The sequence below is a fragment of the Drosophila mojavensis genome, unplaced genomic scaffold (genome assembly GCF_018153725.1).
Source record: "Drosophila mojavensis isolate 15081-1352.22 unplaced genomic scaffold, ASM1815372v1 contig_81, whole genome shotgun sequence".
Taxonomy (NCBI): domain Eukaryota; kingdom Metazoa; phylum Arthropoda; class Insecta; order Diptera; family Drosophilidae; genus Drosophila; species Drosophila mojavensis.
Window position 1 is genome coordinate 2325599 of NW_025318907.1, and position 16396 is coordinate 2341994.

At 37.0% G+C, this 16396-nt stretch overlaps 1 protein-coding gene across 13 annotated transcripts in view; it reads right to left on the reverse strand.

The window, feature by feature from the left end:
- The window catches only part of LOC6580505 (protein muscleblind), a 186317-nt gene that overhangs the window by 146010 nt on the left and 23911 nt on the right, over window positions 1-16396 (reverse strand). For all 13 annotated transcript variants that reach the window (XR_006357922.1, XR_006357921.1, XR_006357919.1 and 10 more), the window contains exon 2: window positions 10944-11678. Coding sequence is in view for 9 of the 13 variants with exons in the window: in XM_044011200.1 (XP_043867135.1) it covers window positions 10944-11132 (189 nt within the window). In the remaining 4 variants the exon portion in view is untranslated. The remainder of the gene's footprint in view (window positions 1-10943; window positions 11679-16396) is intronic.

Sequence of the window (16396 nt, forward strand, 5' to 3'; positions counted from 1 at the left end):
ATATAAAGTTAATCGATACAAAGATTTTGTGATTTACAGATTTTGGATACCACGCCCCCTTCTCCCCCAATTTGTAAAAAACGCATTTCAAATACTAGAGACTTGTGCTTTGGAATGTACACATATATTCACCATATGATTACACTATAAAATTTTCATTATGATCGTATGTCTACAAAAGAAATTATTCAACAAATAAATTCTCATAATATTGCCCACACTGCAGCGCAGCCCAAGCGCAGTCGCTGCTTACTGCGCAGTTAGCAGAGCGCAGGCTTGTGCGTGCGTGTGGATGCATGTGTATGTATGTGTGCATAAAAGAAGTGCAGAATGATTAGAATATCAGCTTGGAGGGTTCAGGGTATCTCCTAGTCGAGCAGTCTCGACTGGAGCCTTCTTACTTGTTTTTTTTTTTTTTTTTTGTCGCTTTTCTCATAATATGCAAATCGAATTGGGGAAAAGCGAGAATTTCTCTGGCCTCCAGCCACGTATCGCCCCTGGCCTCAATTGTGTGCATTGTCGCTCCGCAAACAGAATTCAAACACTTATTCAAACATTTATCGATTTCGTTGTTGATTAGCATTTTTGTGATGATGCGATTGCTCCTTTTCATTAGACGACGAACCGAAGACCAAAACAAACAACAATCAGCAGCAGGAGCAGCAGCAGGAGCAGCAGCAGGAGCAGCAGCAGCTCCCTCGAGCAGAGCGATTCGGGTGCAGCCACCTGTCTAGGGATCTTTGTAATTTGATGCGCTTGTCTTGTCCCTTAACTATTAAGTAAATTGAAAATCTCTTCCTATCCCTATCTCCATTTCTATCTCTTCTTCTTCATTTTTTTTTTTTAATCGAAATTTTCACACAAACTCAAGTGAAGTTGAGTTCTAAATTACACTAATGGACACCGAAACGTAACCGAGCAAAGTTTTCAGATGAACTGCATTTGGGGATTGGTCATGGCATTTGTGGGCTGGCACATCATCATCATTGCTATCTGCAACGTCATTATGACGATTATTATCATCAAAGAGCCGTTGCTAAATAGCTGCGCTTCAAGTGTTTCCGCAAAATGTGTGCACAAGCAAACTTTTGACCATAAATTATGGCATTTATTCAAAGCCAAGCCCGGTCAGCAGCAAACAGACATGCCTGCTGTGTTCCACGTGTGTGGGTGTGTGTGTGTGTGCGTGTGTGGCTGTGCAAGAAGTACTCTTGAATGTCTGCCTCATGCCTCTCGCTGGCATCCATTGATTAGCCCAAAAATTGAACTTCCAATTGACAGGCGGCTGCTGGCTTCAATTTTACCATTTCGATTTCTGCTGCTGCTGGAATTGAAGTTTCGACCACTTTGAAATTGAGTTTCCCCTCATCAGCTGTGGCTCCGCACAATAGTCGAATCGAAGGCGCATATATAGGACTCATTTCACCACAATGGCCCAGCCAAGGCCTCACAACAACATGTCAACAGCAGCAACAAAAAGCGCAGCATAAAAAGCGCAAGTTGCGCCAATGGCGCGTGCAACTTGAAGGCGCCAGCCACATGCCACATGCCGCATGCCGCAGCTTCATTAAAATTGCAGCAGCCCAACAGAAGAGAGTTGCGAGACGCTGAATGTAGAATGGCCTAACGATGTCAGCACACACAATGGAAAACCGTGTATATGTGTGTGTGTGTGTGAGTGTATTATGTGTGGGTGGGGGCAGCGTCTCTTCTGCTCTCCCTCTCTCTTTCTGTGTTGAAAAAGGCAATAGAAAATTCCACAATATACCCGCAGCAATTCAGGCAACCGCAGCTAAGCGAGCCAGCTTGCCTGGGAGTGAGCGAGACAGAGCATATAAACTGCGACCGAGAGCGACAGTCAAACTGGCGCCGCTCGCCGAAGAAAGCGACATCCTGGCAGAGTCCAAGACGATGCGGCACAGTGGAGCGAAATTTAAGAAAAATATATTCAAATACACATAAATAAACCGTTATAGAAAACAGGTTTGAGCTGCTAAACAAAATTTTAATTGAAAAAAAAAGAAGCTAAATAAATAAATAACGCAAAAAACAGGAAGCGGAAAAATTGTTAACAAAATGAACATGTTTTTAATTAAAAAATAAAAAAAAATAAATAAAAGAAAAAATAGGAAGCAGAAAACGTGTTAATAAATTGTACAAATTTTTAATTTAAAAACAAAAATATATAAAAGAAAACACAAAAAGCTGTCAAGGAAACTTGTTAATGAAATATACAAATTTTTAAATGAAAACAAAAAATAAACCTGTTATAGTATGAGCTCGATAAGACAGATTTTTGCTTTTTGATTGCAAAATTCCCTCAGCAAAAAAAATAAATAAATAAAAAATCCTCAAACTAAGTTTTTCTCGTGTTCTTTCTTGACTCTGCATGCAATAAAATTCTAGCCAAGCTCAATTTCCGCTCACTTTGATAGTACTGGCCATATATCCTAATTGAATATAATCACGAGCTTTGCCCCACTGTGCGGCAGGAGCAAGACGCCAACGACAACTCGCGTGACCTGAATTATTGGTGGCATATTGCCACTCATTGACTTTGCCGCAATGCCAGCGGCAAAGGAAAATGCTGCAGCCGCAGATACTGCGCCACGGCCAAGACAGAGATGCTGCTGCTGCGAATAAGAGACAGAGAGAGAGAGAGAGAGGGAGAGGGAGCGCGACTCAGTGAGAAAGTAATGGCATAGCTTGAGCTTAAAGCACTCCTGACAAACAATTTGTGGCGCTTTAATCAATTTCTGTTCAAAAATTTAACAGCCAAGACAATGAGAGCCGCAGCCAGTCAGCTCTGATAGCGATTGCCGCAGCCAGGACGACAAGGACGAAACGGACGACAAGGCTGACAATTGTTTGTTGAGTTTTGTCAAGTGTAAAAAATCGTCGTCGTCGCCGTCGTCAGCGATGGAGCAGGAGTTGCAGTTGCAACAACGAGTGCAACAGGAGCGCGTCCTGTGAATGCAACTTGTGCCTGCTGCATGCTGCTTTGTGCCTGGCGCCTTGTGCCTTGTGCCTCGCCTTCGAGATCCTTACAAATGGGCTTTGTTTGTTTGTCTCGCTTTATTTCTTGCGCCGCTCGCTGCAGCTGTCGGCATTGCGGTTTAATAATGTGTAAAGTCAAAGTTATTTGATATAACCAAACACAGAAAGAGAGAGAGAGAGGGAGAGAAAGAGAAAGAGAGAGAGAAAGAGATGCACACATAGACAGACAAACACATCCATGTGTCCTAACGTTTCTTTCTGTTCGCACTTTGTCATTGCTCACACACACACACACACACACACACACATAGAAAGCAAAAGAGTGAGAGAGTGTGAGAAGGAGAGTGAGGGTGGGAGCGAGAGAGACCTGCTCCTCTGCTTTTCTTCTTTAAATTTATTGCGTTTTCTGTCTGCCATTATTTGTTAGGCACTCTTTCTATGCCACGTTTCATTCCATGCCATTCCATTCCATTCGTTTGCGTTTTCCGCTGCCGCTCCGCAAAATTGAAAATAAATTGAATGACGTTTTTATTGATCCCGATTTTCTTTCAGCGCTGCAAGCGTTTTTCCCATTCACATCTCACATCCCCCACCCACACGAAAGTTTCCCATTTTGACGCTTAGCTGTCGTTAGAGGCTCCACACAGACGTTCGCAGCTCAGTGAGTGGGGTAAACTGTGCAGACAATGAGTTTGTTGCGGTTGAAAGGCTTAAAGCTCAGCAAACTTTCAATCAGCGTCAAAACTTTGTTGAAATTTTGCTCTTTAAATGTGTTTAAAGAAAGTTTTTATTGTATAACTGTTGATTGAATTTGCATTCTTCTGCGTCACAAAGAAATGCTATAGCAATATATATATATCTATTTATTACTAAAGTCATATATGTATCTGCATAATCTTTGAGCTTTTCACTCATCAAGCAAGCGACTGTTGTGCATCAATATCACTTTAATTCAATTTGAATCAAGCTTTTCTTTTGAGCATAATCCATTAGACGAGCTGCCTTGCAGCAAATACCTGACGAGCCGAGCTACTGTCCGTTTGACTGACAATCGCATATGAATATTTAATTCATCCAATGAAATGCAAATCCAATGCAAATCAAAATTGTCGACAAGTTTTCGCTGCAACTGCAACTGCAACTGCAACCTCGACTAGGACTTCGACTCCCACTCCGACTTATTTTCATATGCACTTTTTGACACTTGCCCGGGAGAGTGACTGTATTAACACGGGGCGTGCTGGGCGTGGCAGCTCATGAAAACTTGATGCGCACTGAAAAGGAATAGAACTTGCGACATTTCTCAGCGATAAGTTTTTGTCGCGTCGCTGCAGCTGAAGCAAACGCATTTATATTCATCGCGAATGGGCATTAGTTTTTATTTGCTTGGCCAACTTTGGCGCCCCTATGTGACATAGAGCAAAGAAACGAATGCCAAATTTGTTTGTTGGTCAGGGCGCAGCAGCAGCAGCAGCAGCAGCAGCAGCAGCAAGTGGAAGTAGAGTCTAGAGTCGTGGAGTCCTGAAGTCTGGAGTCTGGAGTCAGACGGCAATTTGTCAGGCTCGTGACTGTGTTTAGCTTGTCGTACAGCTCGCTCCACACATAACCAACCCCGGCCCGCCCCCGTCTGCGCGGCGCCCCTCGTCGTGTCTGTTGCTTCATTTGTTGGCTTAAGTAACTTAACAACTTTACGCTTGCAGCTCGCGTACTCGACGTCCTCCTCTTGTTTATATTGATAATGTGCCATTTATTTTATTTAAGACATGCCATGCCCGCTCGATTTGCCGCTGCTGTTGCTGGCGCTGCTTCTGTTGCTGCTGCTGCTGCTGCTGCTGCAGTCACGTCGTTCCGGTCGCAGAACGCCGGAAGCAGCCAGGACGAATGAATTGTGTAGGTTTCAGCAACTGCGAAATGACTGCACAGACTGCACATGTGTGCGCCCATGCCCATACTCCATGCTGCCATTGCCGTTGCCTCTGCTTCGCCTCGCAGAGTACTTACATTTGCAGCGCAAGGACATGCCACAACTTGCTGCTGCATAATGCATTAAGTGCCTGCAGCTCCTGCGGGCGCCTCCTGACAACCAGCTGCTGAGTTATTGACTTGAAGTTTGTTGCGGAATTCGAAAGTGCAACGTGTGTAAGGCATAACAAATTAGCGAGCGACTGCTCTGTCTTGCCATTCCCTCTCTCTCACACACTCTCTCACTCTCTCTGTGTGTGTGGGGGTGCAGTCCATTTAAACACAGATTTACGCAGAGCTTCAGAGGTGGCGGCTGTGTCCGGATTTATATCGCATTGCAACTGTGTCTGCAGCAAAGTCAAAACTTTGAGTTACTATGTTAATCCATAATTAGTATAAATGGCAGCAGCAGCAGCAGCAACACACAAAAGCTGGTTGCTATAGCGCAAAGTTGTTAGCAGAGCTGTGCCTCTAACAAAAGCTCATTGCTATGGTATTCTTAATAGACACTCCAGCTGGCTTTTAATTAGCCTCAGTTCAGTCAGTTTTAATTTTATTCATTAGAGTTGAAAATCATATAAAATTAATTTTAATTTTTACAGATTAAAACTTAATTAAAAAATAAGCACTGTATGTTTAGCTTGATTTTTAATTTTATATAATATACTTCTATTCTCTCAGAAATATGTAAATAAAATATTTCTTTACATTTAAAAATCGCATATGTACGTATAAAAAATTGCGCAAATTTTTAAATTCTTTCATTGTTAAGCAACAATTGTTTCAATAAGCAAATAAATATTAATCTCACTATTTTCAATTTCATTTCTTTTGTTAAAATTTGTATAGACACTCAATTTGTATTTTTTTTTTTTTTTTTTTTTTTTTTTTTTTACGAAACCTTCAATGCGGTCATTGATAGCTCTCAATATGATTTCGAAATTGGTTTTTTATTATGACTGCAATTATTTTTTAGTTTGCAATTTCTTTGGGTTCGACTGACAACAACCGCACAAAGTTTTTGGCTTACTTTCTTTCAATCTTTCAGTCATTCAGTCTATTCGGCTGCCATTCCGAGCACACTTTAAGCAAACTATTGAGGCAAGTGGAGAGCAGTTGGAACTCTCATCTCTTCTCATTTTTTATTCAAATTGGATATTGTCTCTGCTTTTCTTCTACTTCTTCTTTTTTCTAGTTGGTCTCTGTTTTGTTTGGGTCGCGTTTGTTTATTTTTACGATAAATATCATGAATGTCGCTTGGCTTTTGTGCCGGGCTTTTGCTTATTATCGATTCTAGACCGAGGGCAAATTGGTTTGGCCAAACGCAAACGCAAAGCAAAGTCGAGAAAGCGAATATATAATTAAAAATAATTGGATGACATTGAATTTCAGCGAACGAGAGAACGAGCGAGCGAACAAGATCGAGAGCAAGACCCAAAGTCAGTTCCTGTTGTCTTTAAAATTTAATTACCAAAGTATTTCCGACTGACAGGCGCTGCAGGCGGCCGGAAATTCGAGCGTCAACTGCAAAATGGAATAGAAATAAACAACGTGGCGAAAACTAAAACGAAATTACTTCAAAGTGCCGCGCATATTGTTCGGCTTCACTTTCTGCGCGAAGCCACTAAGTCCACCCAAACCACCCAATCGCCCCACCACCAGGACGAACGGAAGAGTTGCCATTTTCATTTTCTTTTGCGGCTCGCCATATTCTGCTTTTATTTTCTTATTATTTTTTATTTATTTTATAAATATATATTTTCATTTTTATTTTAATTTTTTTCTGCCCCAGCTCATAATTTGCATGGCATAGAAACTTGACTTTTGTTGCCCGGCTAGAAGAGCAGCTGGAGGCGTGGCCTGGTGGAAATATGTTGCAGCAGCAACAGCAGCCAGTGTTGAAAATATAATAGAAAAATAAGGTGCCACACAATATGGCCGAGAGCTTTACAGTTGGTTAAGTAGCAAAAGCGCGCGAAAGGCGAAAGGACGCAAAATGCGAGCAAGCCAGGCGGATAAAGTGCCACCAAAACCAGCCAACGGCACGCAGTAGCAGCAGCAGCAGGAGGAGCAGGAGCAGCAGGAGCAGCACAACGTCGACGGCGAGGTGCCGGCGGCCGAGCATGGCGTGAAAATTGTTGTGACAAGAAAATTATAAACCGGAAAATGTTTTATGTTGTGGCCATGGCGATTTTTACTCCTTGAGCATGGGTGACCGAACGACTCAGTCCTTTCGCACTCCTGTATGTGTGTGTGTGTGTGCCACTTTCAGCTGGCTCATTGTGGTCAAATTAAATTGAGAGGAAATTAACACTGAAACGATGCCAATTTGTGAAAGGGTCAACTTTTTATAAGCGACAAAATGCTATAAGTATTTCAAGCCGGATAAATAATCAAATATGATCAAACGAGCTTTAATTAGACCAAAATATATTTTCATAATTATATATTCAATTACATTCCAAGTAACTCACTCATGCATTAGAACGATCCAATGCCATTGACCCAGTTGTCGTCTTATATATTTTATTGAAAGGAACTTTGCTTGAGCTCAGTTTAGTTTTCCCCTTCAATTAATCCTGTCAGGCAGCAGCGCAAGCGAATGCCATTAGAAAAGTCTACAATGCGGCAACTTAACTATAAATTAGTGCCGTGGCCACATGGAAAATGTTGTCACACCCACACACACACACATACATATATTCATCCAGGTAGGCCTCTTGTCCTTAAACTGGCTGGCAGCCATTATATGCTGGTTACTTGCACGTTTAAGTTCGTTACACATTTAAACTCATCATGCCGCATGCCTCTCCCGTTTTGTGTGTCAAGCACACACACACACACACACACATGCACACCACACCCTGGGGGAAAAAAGAGGTGAAAATGAGTACAAACACACTCAGCTACAATTACAACACACTCAAAAGCCTGGCACAAAAAAAAACAGTAAGGGAAAGCAAGGGAAAATAAGAGAAGAAAACTCTTGTGCTCTCGTGTCATGCGGCTGGGCAGAAAAACTCGCTCAGCGAACCAAATTGCTCGGCAACTTTACTGCATAGTTAATTAATAGGATAACACAATTAATTTGTGGGCAATGAATGTCTGAGCTTTATTTGCCAGCTGCCTAGCGGGCGCAAGCTGAAGCCCCATGGGGCAAGCGGACAACTTCGTCATATACAAATATATATATATATGTATATATATGTAGAGGCCCTACTGTATATGTATCTGTGTGTCCTTTCGCTTTCGCATTTTGAGCTCGCAGCTGTTACAGGCAGAAAGCTAACTCATTTGCTACTTCTTCTTCTTCTTCTTTTCGTTTGGTATGAGCATCAGCAGTAGCTTATCACTCGACCCAGCTGTGACCTGGGAGAAAAGGTTTAAGAGATTTCAAGGCTAGGCAGCGTAAATTTTTTAAACATATTATAATAGAGCTATACGCCGAAATATTCTTTGAGATAAATGTTAGTAAAACTGAAAGGCAAAGTAGATTGAAGTATATAAGGGAGATTCTGATATATAAATTTATATATATTAAAAAAAAAAAAAAAAATCTTAAATGATTGAATATGAGCAGATAAAAGTCTTTTGGTATCAGACTTTTATATAAAGAAAATCGCTAATGATCTGAGGAACCCATAGAATGCGAAATCTGTAATCTATTTATTCTCTTTCAGTCGTTACATAAAATTTATATTCAGAAAAACTTTCAATAGAAACCATCGAAAACTACTTACTTATAGTTATAGTACATTTCGCACTGAATATATATTTGAATATATATTTTTTTAAAGTTAAGAACAATGCAGAATAATACTGTAAAATAATTCAGCATCATAATTTTCAAGTAGTCGGAAATGCTTCTATTAAAGCGTAAAGCGTTCATCAAAACAAACAGCCATAAAAAGGCAGAGACGGAAGCAAGGACAGGGACGAACTTCGCGTTTTTTTTTCTCAGCCTCAACTGTGGCAGTGGCTCAATTAAGGACGCTGCGCGTGAGGACAGGCGTGAAAAGTACAAAAACAAAAGCGCAACAACAACAACAACAGCAACAACAACAAGAACCAAGAGCTACTTACAAACATCAGTTTTAACTATTGTTTGCACACTCAGGCGTGGCCTAGACGAGAGCGGGTGTGTGTGTGTGGGTGTTGGGGCACGGAACGGAGGGGCGTGCCAGGGGTCTGGCTAACTTTAAGGCTCCACTCCACGCTTTGGGGTTTTGTTAAAATAACAAAAGCGGCCGCCACAGCCGTTAGCCAAACAAGTGGCAAATGGCTGACGCCCGAAAAGGCGACTACGAACATTTTCCCAAAAATACAACAACAACAACAACAGCAGCAACAGCAAGAAAACGTAATTTTTTATGCTGTCACAAATTTGACGATGACGATGATGATGATAAAAATGCTAATGATGATCATTATAATGCCGATGATGAGGTTCGAGGCGGCATTTTGTCAGCATTAAGCAAGTACTATATATAAAATACTTTACTTTATGCTGCCATTTTATATAGTTGCTGTTGCTGTTGTTGTTGTTGTTTGTGTTGCCAACATTGTTGTCACAAACACACACAGATAACAGAGGCAGAGCGAAAGAGAGAGAGAGAGTGAGAGACTGAGTGCAAGCGAGAGAGCTTAATAAAGCAAACAACAACAAACCGGGCAACTTAATTTTTTCCGCATAGCCCACGACATTGTCAAGGTATTGTCGCCCTTTTGTTTTTCCGCCGCTGTGTAACTGTTGTTGTCGTGGACGTCCAGCTGAGCGAAAAAAGTGCTGAAAAATGCCGAAAAAAATACACAAAAAAAAAAAAAAAGAGAGTAAGGAACAAACTTTTGCCGCTTTGACGCTTTTGTTTTGGTGCGTTTGCTTTTCCAATCTTTTTCACAGCTAATTTTTCGCGTTTCAGCGGCGAAAATTCAATATTGTTCAACAGAAAAAAAAAAATAAAGGAAAGGAAAGGTGGCTAACAAAAAAAGGATGCCGGCAAATACGCTTTGATTTTGCGTCGGACAATGTCAAAGAGCTTAGGAACAGCATGGGACCCAAAAAAAAAAAAAAAAAAAAAAAATTAAAAAAAATACAAAATAAATATATAAAACTGAAAGTGGATCAACCGATTCAACTTTGTTGGAAATTGTTTAAACGATTTTGTCTTGTAAGTACTTAATGCTAAGTAAAATATAAAAGAGTAATAGAAACTTATGGTAAATATTGATTAATATTAAGTTTACCTTGTAGTTATCCATCTCTAAGAGGTGCGTCGCCTAAACATTCAAATTTTTAAGTTATTTTAATTATTGGAATTTCACTTCAACACTTTTTGCACTTGATTTTATTTTAATTTTTATGTTCGTTTTTTACACCGTTTTTGATGTAATATTTTGTCTTTGTTTATTATTATACGATCTCTGGTAATCTCTCGATAGCTTAGCAAGGAGTCGGTCAAGCACAGGCACAAAGACAAGCGCAGAGACAAAAGCTGCCGCCGGGGCCAAGGGGCAAGCCGCAAGCTCTCTCAAGTCTAGGCTCAGAAGCGCACAGCAAAGAGAGTGTGACAGACAGAGAGCGAGAGCGAGAGATAGAGACAGAGAGACAGCCACTAACTATGTATATACAATAAGCACAGAGTATATACCAAAAAAATGAGAGAGAAACAATATATAAGCACATAAGCACAAACAACAAAAGCGCGACAAGATCCACTTTTTTGGGACTGCAATGGGTTTTCATATAGGTTTTTTGTTTGTTGGGGTGGGGGTGGTATGGCTTGGGGTAGAGTACTGAAGCCATGATGTATTAAAAGTAATAAATAAAAGCTTACAAGCTACATTCCATACACGATACACGATAGAAGCAGAGTGTTAATGGGGTTTGTCTGCACTCTATATATATATATATATATATTTATTTACATATATAGATATAGATATTGATAATCATAGGCAGGTTGGTTGGGTTTTTGGATACTGACCTTGATACTGTCATAGCAAGCGGTAACCTTGCCGTTCTGCACCTCAACATTGGCCGGCGGATGGGCGAACTTGCATTCGGTGTCCTGGCGCGAACATTTGTTGCGCTGAAATTCGCGGCAGACCTCCAGCTGCAGCCAGCGCGAGTCCTTGCCATTCAGCAGGCTGTTCATATTAACAACGTTGGCCATCGCAGCAGCAATTCTTCAGTATTTTGTATATGTATATATGAATATATATATATATTTATAGCTATAGTTTTGTTTTAGCTGGGGGACTTTATAGATAGCTTAGCTGGCGACTAGAAATGTTGCGCGTTTTACTTTATGACGTTGGCTTCAACAAGTTTTGTTTCGGGTTACTTTTTGTTTCTTTTATGATAAACAGCTCTTAGCACAGATCAGCACCTATATATATAAGGTATACATATATATATTTAGCATAGATGTTTAGCGCTTTGCATGAGTTCTTGTTTTGTATATTGTTTTCTTTTTTTTTTTAATTGTTTACAAAGCTTGGGAATAGCTAATAGCTTGGGGTACTTGAAGCCTATCGTGGCTAAGAGTTGTATATATGTAGTTTAATTTTGATTCGAACAAACGTTTATATATAAATACGCTTTAACTTGAATATTGTTTGTAAGTTTAGCAGTTTTTGTTTTAATATTTAATTTGTTGTTCTTATTTTTGTGTGTATTTAAGCTTTTCTTTATTGAGCATACGCTGATTTTACATTATCTGAAATGAGAATAAGAAGAGAAATAGACGTTTAGGCTTATACCAAACACATGGGTTAACGCTGCATTTGCAAAGATCACAATTGACGAGAAACAGAGAGAGAGACAGAGTGAGAGAGACAGACAGAAGGACGGATTTAGTTGTGAGTGCGAGTGGGTGTTTGTTTGCGAGTGTGTGTGTGTATGCGATGGTTTTTGTTTTTAACTTGTTGTTAGTAGCGCGCGCATTTCTTGAGCTATTGTTAGTTGTTTTAATTTTATTTATATATGGGGATGCAATGAGCTGAATGAGTGTAAAATGCATTCAAGAGATTCATATCGTAATTTAATGCTAAACTTAAATTTTATTTTAAAAAAAAATTTTATACTTTGCTTTACTCAAATAAAAACTGTAAAAAATATATAAAAATATTATTAAAAAAAATTAATTTTTTTTATTTTAGCTGAAAAATATTTGTAAATTATCTGAATTAAATTTTAAGATTTTTAATATTATAATAATTAAAATAAAAATAAAATAAAATTTAAATTCCAATTTTCATATAATTTTATTTATTTAACTAGACATTTTTTAAAATGTAAGTAAAATTTCAAAAACTTGTATATTATATGAATTTCTTCAACTTTCGTTTATACAATTTGTAGTGTTATTCAATGGGTTTTCAAATGGCAATAAATATGGCATGATTACATATGTCTAGATATAGAGCGTGGCGAGCAACAGCCAAATATGCCAGGCAGGCAACAGTCAGCGATTGCCACAAATTTTCTTTTCTTTTGCTTCTTTTTTACATTTTCTATATCTCGAAAAAAAAAAAAAGAAAACTAAACCAAACCAAACCAAAAGCACGGCCCATAACAGCAGCAATGCACATTGACAAACTACAAATAAAATGCGCCAAGTTGTTTCATTACGCAAGAAATTATCATTATATTTGGCATAATTTTTTACGTCCCAGCGGCATTTTCTTATTTTCTTCTTATATCAAGAAAATACAAACTAAAAATAATGAATACAAAATGATAAAATTACTAACTTAAAATAGTATTGTCTCATATCATTGATAGCAAAAGCAACATAGAGAGCGAGAGAGAGAGAGAGAGAGTGACAGAGAATTGCCTCTACTTGCAAGTAGAGCAATTTATAGGCATATCATTTATCTATGATGATAGATAAAATCTCTAAAGATTTTTTTTTTTTTTTTTTTTATTTATTTATTTTATTTTGATCGTGCTTACTACGCATCTTTAGCAAAGCGAATAAAAAATTTAAACGCACTTACCGCTCGAATTGTGTTTTATTGTTAATTATATATATTAATATATATCATATACATATATGTATGTATATATAAGGTATTGCAAAATGTCTATAAATAATGACTGTAAAAAAATGTTAACGGTGCAGTTGTCATTCATGTATTAATAAATTCATATACATATACCTATATATATCTCTATATATGTATAATATATTTGCAAGTTTTTAATATTAGTCAAAACCGAGAAATGAAATTAGCAAAAAGATTAATATGATTCAATCATCGATGACGGCACGCAAATTTGCATTTGCAGTTGCGTCTGTTTTATTGTCTGGTTTGATTGTTTTCTCTCTCTTTTGTTTTGGCACTTCAATATTTATACTCATTCACATTTGTGAATGAGTATATTCGTTTTGTGCACTGTCCACATTGTTTTCCGTCCGTCTGTTCGTAAAAACTTTTTAGTATTTCCTCCATAGTAGTGACTTGAAATAAACTCCATTTAAAATATATACTAAAAATGTGTGATTAAGTATTCTGTAGTCGGTAACAACCAATTGCTACATTCTTACTTGTTAGTTCTTGTTAGTTATTGTGGTTTTCGCTTTTAACAATCTTATCTTATCAGCCATTGTATTGTAACGAAATCAAAAAATTTCATTCGGAAAAGTTCCATTTAAATATTGACTGTTTGTTAGTAGGAAAGATCCCTAGTTAAGCCAATAAGTTGGCCCATATAAAAATTATTTGAGCTTTTCTTTGTGCGAGTTGATGTAAGAGAAACGTTTTTAATTTCTACAAATATTTCTAAAATGTGCTTAAACTATATTTGAACTATTTATAAAAAGTTTAAAGTTAATTAAGTCTCCTCTAACACTCAATCAAACTCTAATCGGAAAAACCTTATCATCTGAATTGTAGACTTTCTAGTTTTTTTTACCGTATTTCCACATCGATTAAAGTTTGTTTTGGAATCATTTCCTTAATAAATTTTCATGAAATCTTCTTTTATAAATATAATTTCCATTCAAAAATTTATGATTCGCCCACGCACAACCCTGAACAACATGTGCAATAGCTAAAAAAAATCAGTTTTTGGTTATCCACCAAATGCCACAATATACATATAGTATATATCGCTATCTGGACGTTCACATGAGATATCAATTTTTATTTGTATTTGCCAGTCAAATACATACACAGAAATATAAATGCCAATACATTTGCACTACATTATCTATGGTTTCTTTATTTTTATTTTTTTTTTTAAGATAAAAAAAAACTGAAAAAAACGCATTTATAATTTTATAAGCTTTATAGTTGGTCAATGTATATATATATATATATATATATATGTATATATATATACATATGATGTCTGCATGATGTCAGCTGCAAATTGTTTTTCCGTATTTCAAGTTTATACTCAAAATAAAAAATAGAAAAAAAGAAGCAACAGTATTAAGTACAAATTTTAACTTAATTTATGAGCTGGATGTGTATGTGTGGGTTGCAGTTGATGTATTTAAATAATTCCCGTACAACCAATTCTATTTTTTAGTCTAACTAAAAAGTAAAAAAAAAAAACATAAGTATATATGGGAAAAAACTTTTAAACAACGCCAGCCAGCGCCCACACAAATAGAACCAGCGAAGCGGACGTGTTGAACATCGAATAGAATAAATATCTATCTCTCTCCTATATATATATATAGATATGGATACGGATTCGGATAGACAGATATATAGATACACAGCTAATGCTGCTGGGCATGTCATTGACGCAGTTCTGGATATACTGAGAAATTTATGGGCTGTTTCGGTGTGTGTGGAAAACGCTTACGAAAATAAACCTGCCTACAACTACTAAATAGTGTGCGAGCTTTTATGAATGTGGGCCAAGAATGATCGAAAAACGATATCGATGACTCGATGACAACAGCATCCGATGACCTACAAACAACCTCGAGGCTATATACATGGCCTTACATACATACACCTGAATTCAGGATATTAATTAATTGCTAATTGAGGCTGCGATTAAAAGCTGATTAATACATTACCCCAGAGGCACGAAGAAAAAAAAAACATTAAAGATTCGACGAAAAACAACAACAATAAATAAAAAAAGTAAAAACGAAACGCAATGATGCAAATTGCTTTAGAGCCAACAGATAACAACAAAAATGAAAGAAAACAAAATCAAAAACCAAAAACAAAAAGCAGACCAAACAAGTTCAACAAGTTTTAAGTCTTGTATTAAATTTGGTTTTTTGGTAATGCTTGCCTTTTGCTTTTCTTTTGTGTGTATTTTATTATCTTTTGAAGGTTAAACGGAGAGAGCGTATGAGATGGGAGAGAGTGAGAGAGAGAGAGTGAGAGCGGTAAAGAGTAGCTGAAACAGAAATCGAAAACTGTTAATTTTTATAGCTGTTAACACACACTCACTAAATATTTGCATTCACATATTCATATTCGTATTCATTTGTATTTATGTAAGCTGTTCCAATAAACAAAACAATACAAAACAAAAGGAAAATATAATAATAAAAAAAAAAAAAAAAAGCTACTGCTGCTGCGTCTGCTTAAAATTGAGTCGAAAATTGTTCCACATGCGAGAACAATTAACCGGCAACAATTACAAGTCGCTTCCACACACACATACACATATACATACGTATATGTATATATTTGTATATGAATTTGCATAACCTTAAAAATATCGCTAGAGATTGAGCTCAAGTTAATGTTTACATGAAAAATTATATATGCAAAGGATTTAGATCTCTATCTTTTATTTAATCATAGATAATAACTTGATTTACCATTCGATTATTTGATAAATCGATTTACTATCATCAATCAATTTTTCATTATCAATATTGAATTTTTCATTTATTTGAAGTATACGATATGAAATTCGGATTTTATTAATTCCTAACAGCAACTTTTTGGGATTTGCTTCAGAATAAAATTGTCGATAAATTTTAAGCCACATTAAACAGTCAAAATAATGACGAATGAGTTAAATCATAATAGATTTCATGTTCATTAATATTCAAATGCATTTGAACACAAATGCATTTTATATATCGATAGTACATTCGATAAATAATAAAATGAAATCAACTTTTTAAAAAAGTCGCCAACCAAATTTTTCTCTTAATTCCGATAATGAAGCCTGTTGTGATTAGACAAAATTTGTAAAATAATGAAATGATTTGAAATAATTTTTTTTGTAATGTTATCGATATACATAATTTTTATTGTTTGGAAAAAAATATTTTTGTTTAGTTCGATTACATATTTCTTATTTTACAATTATAAATCTTTAGTCATGCAATCGATAACATCTGCTGTTATTTTGTTATCGATAACATGTGTAAGCTATTTCACGCCGAATTTCGTTATTCAATTAGTTATTTCAGCTGCGACGCCTAACCCACATGCCCCACAT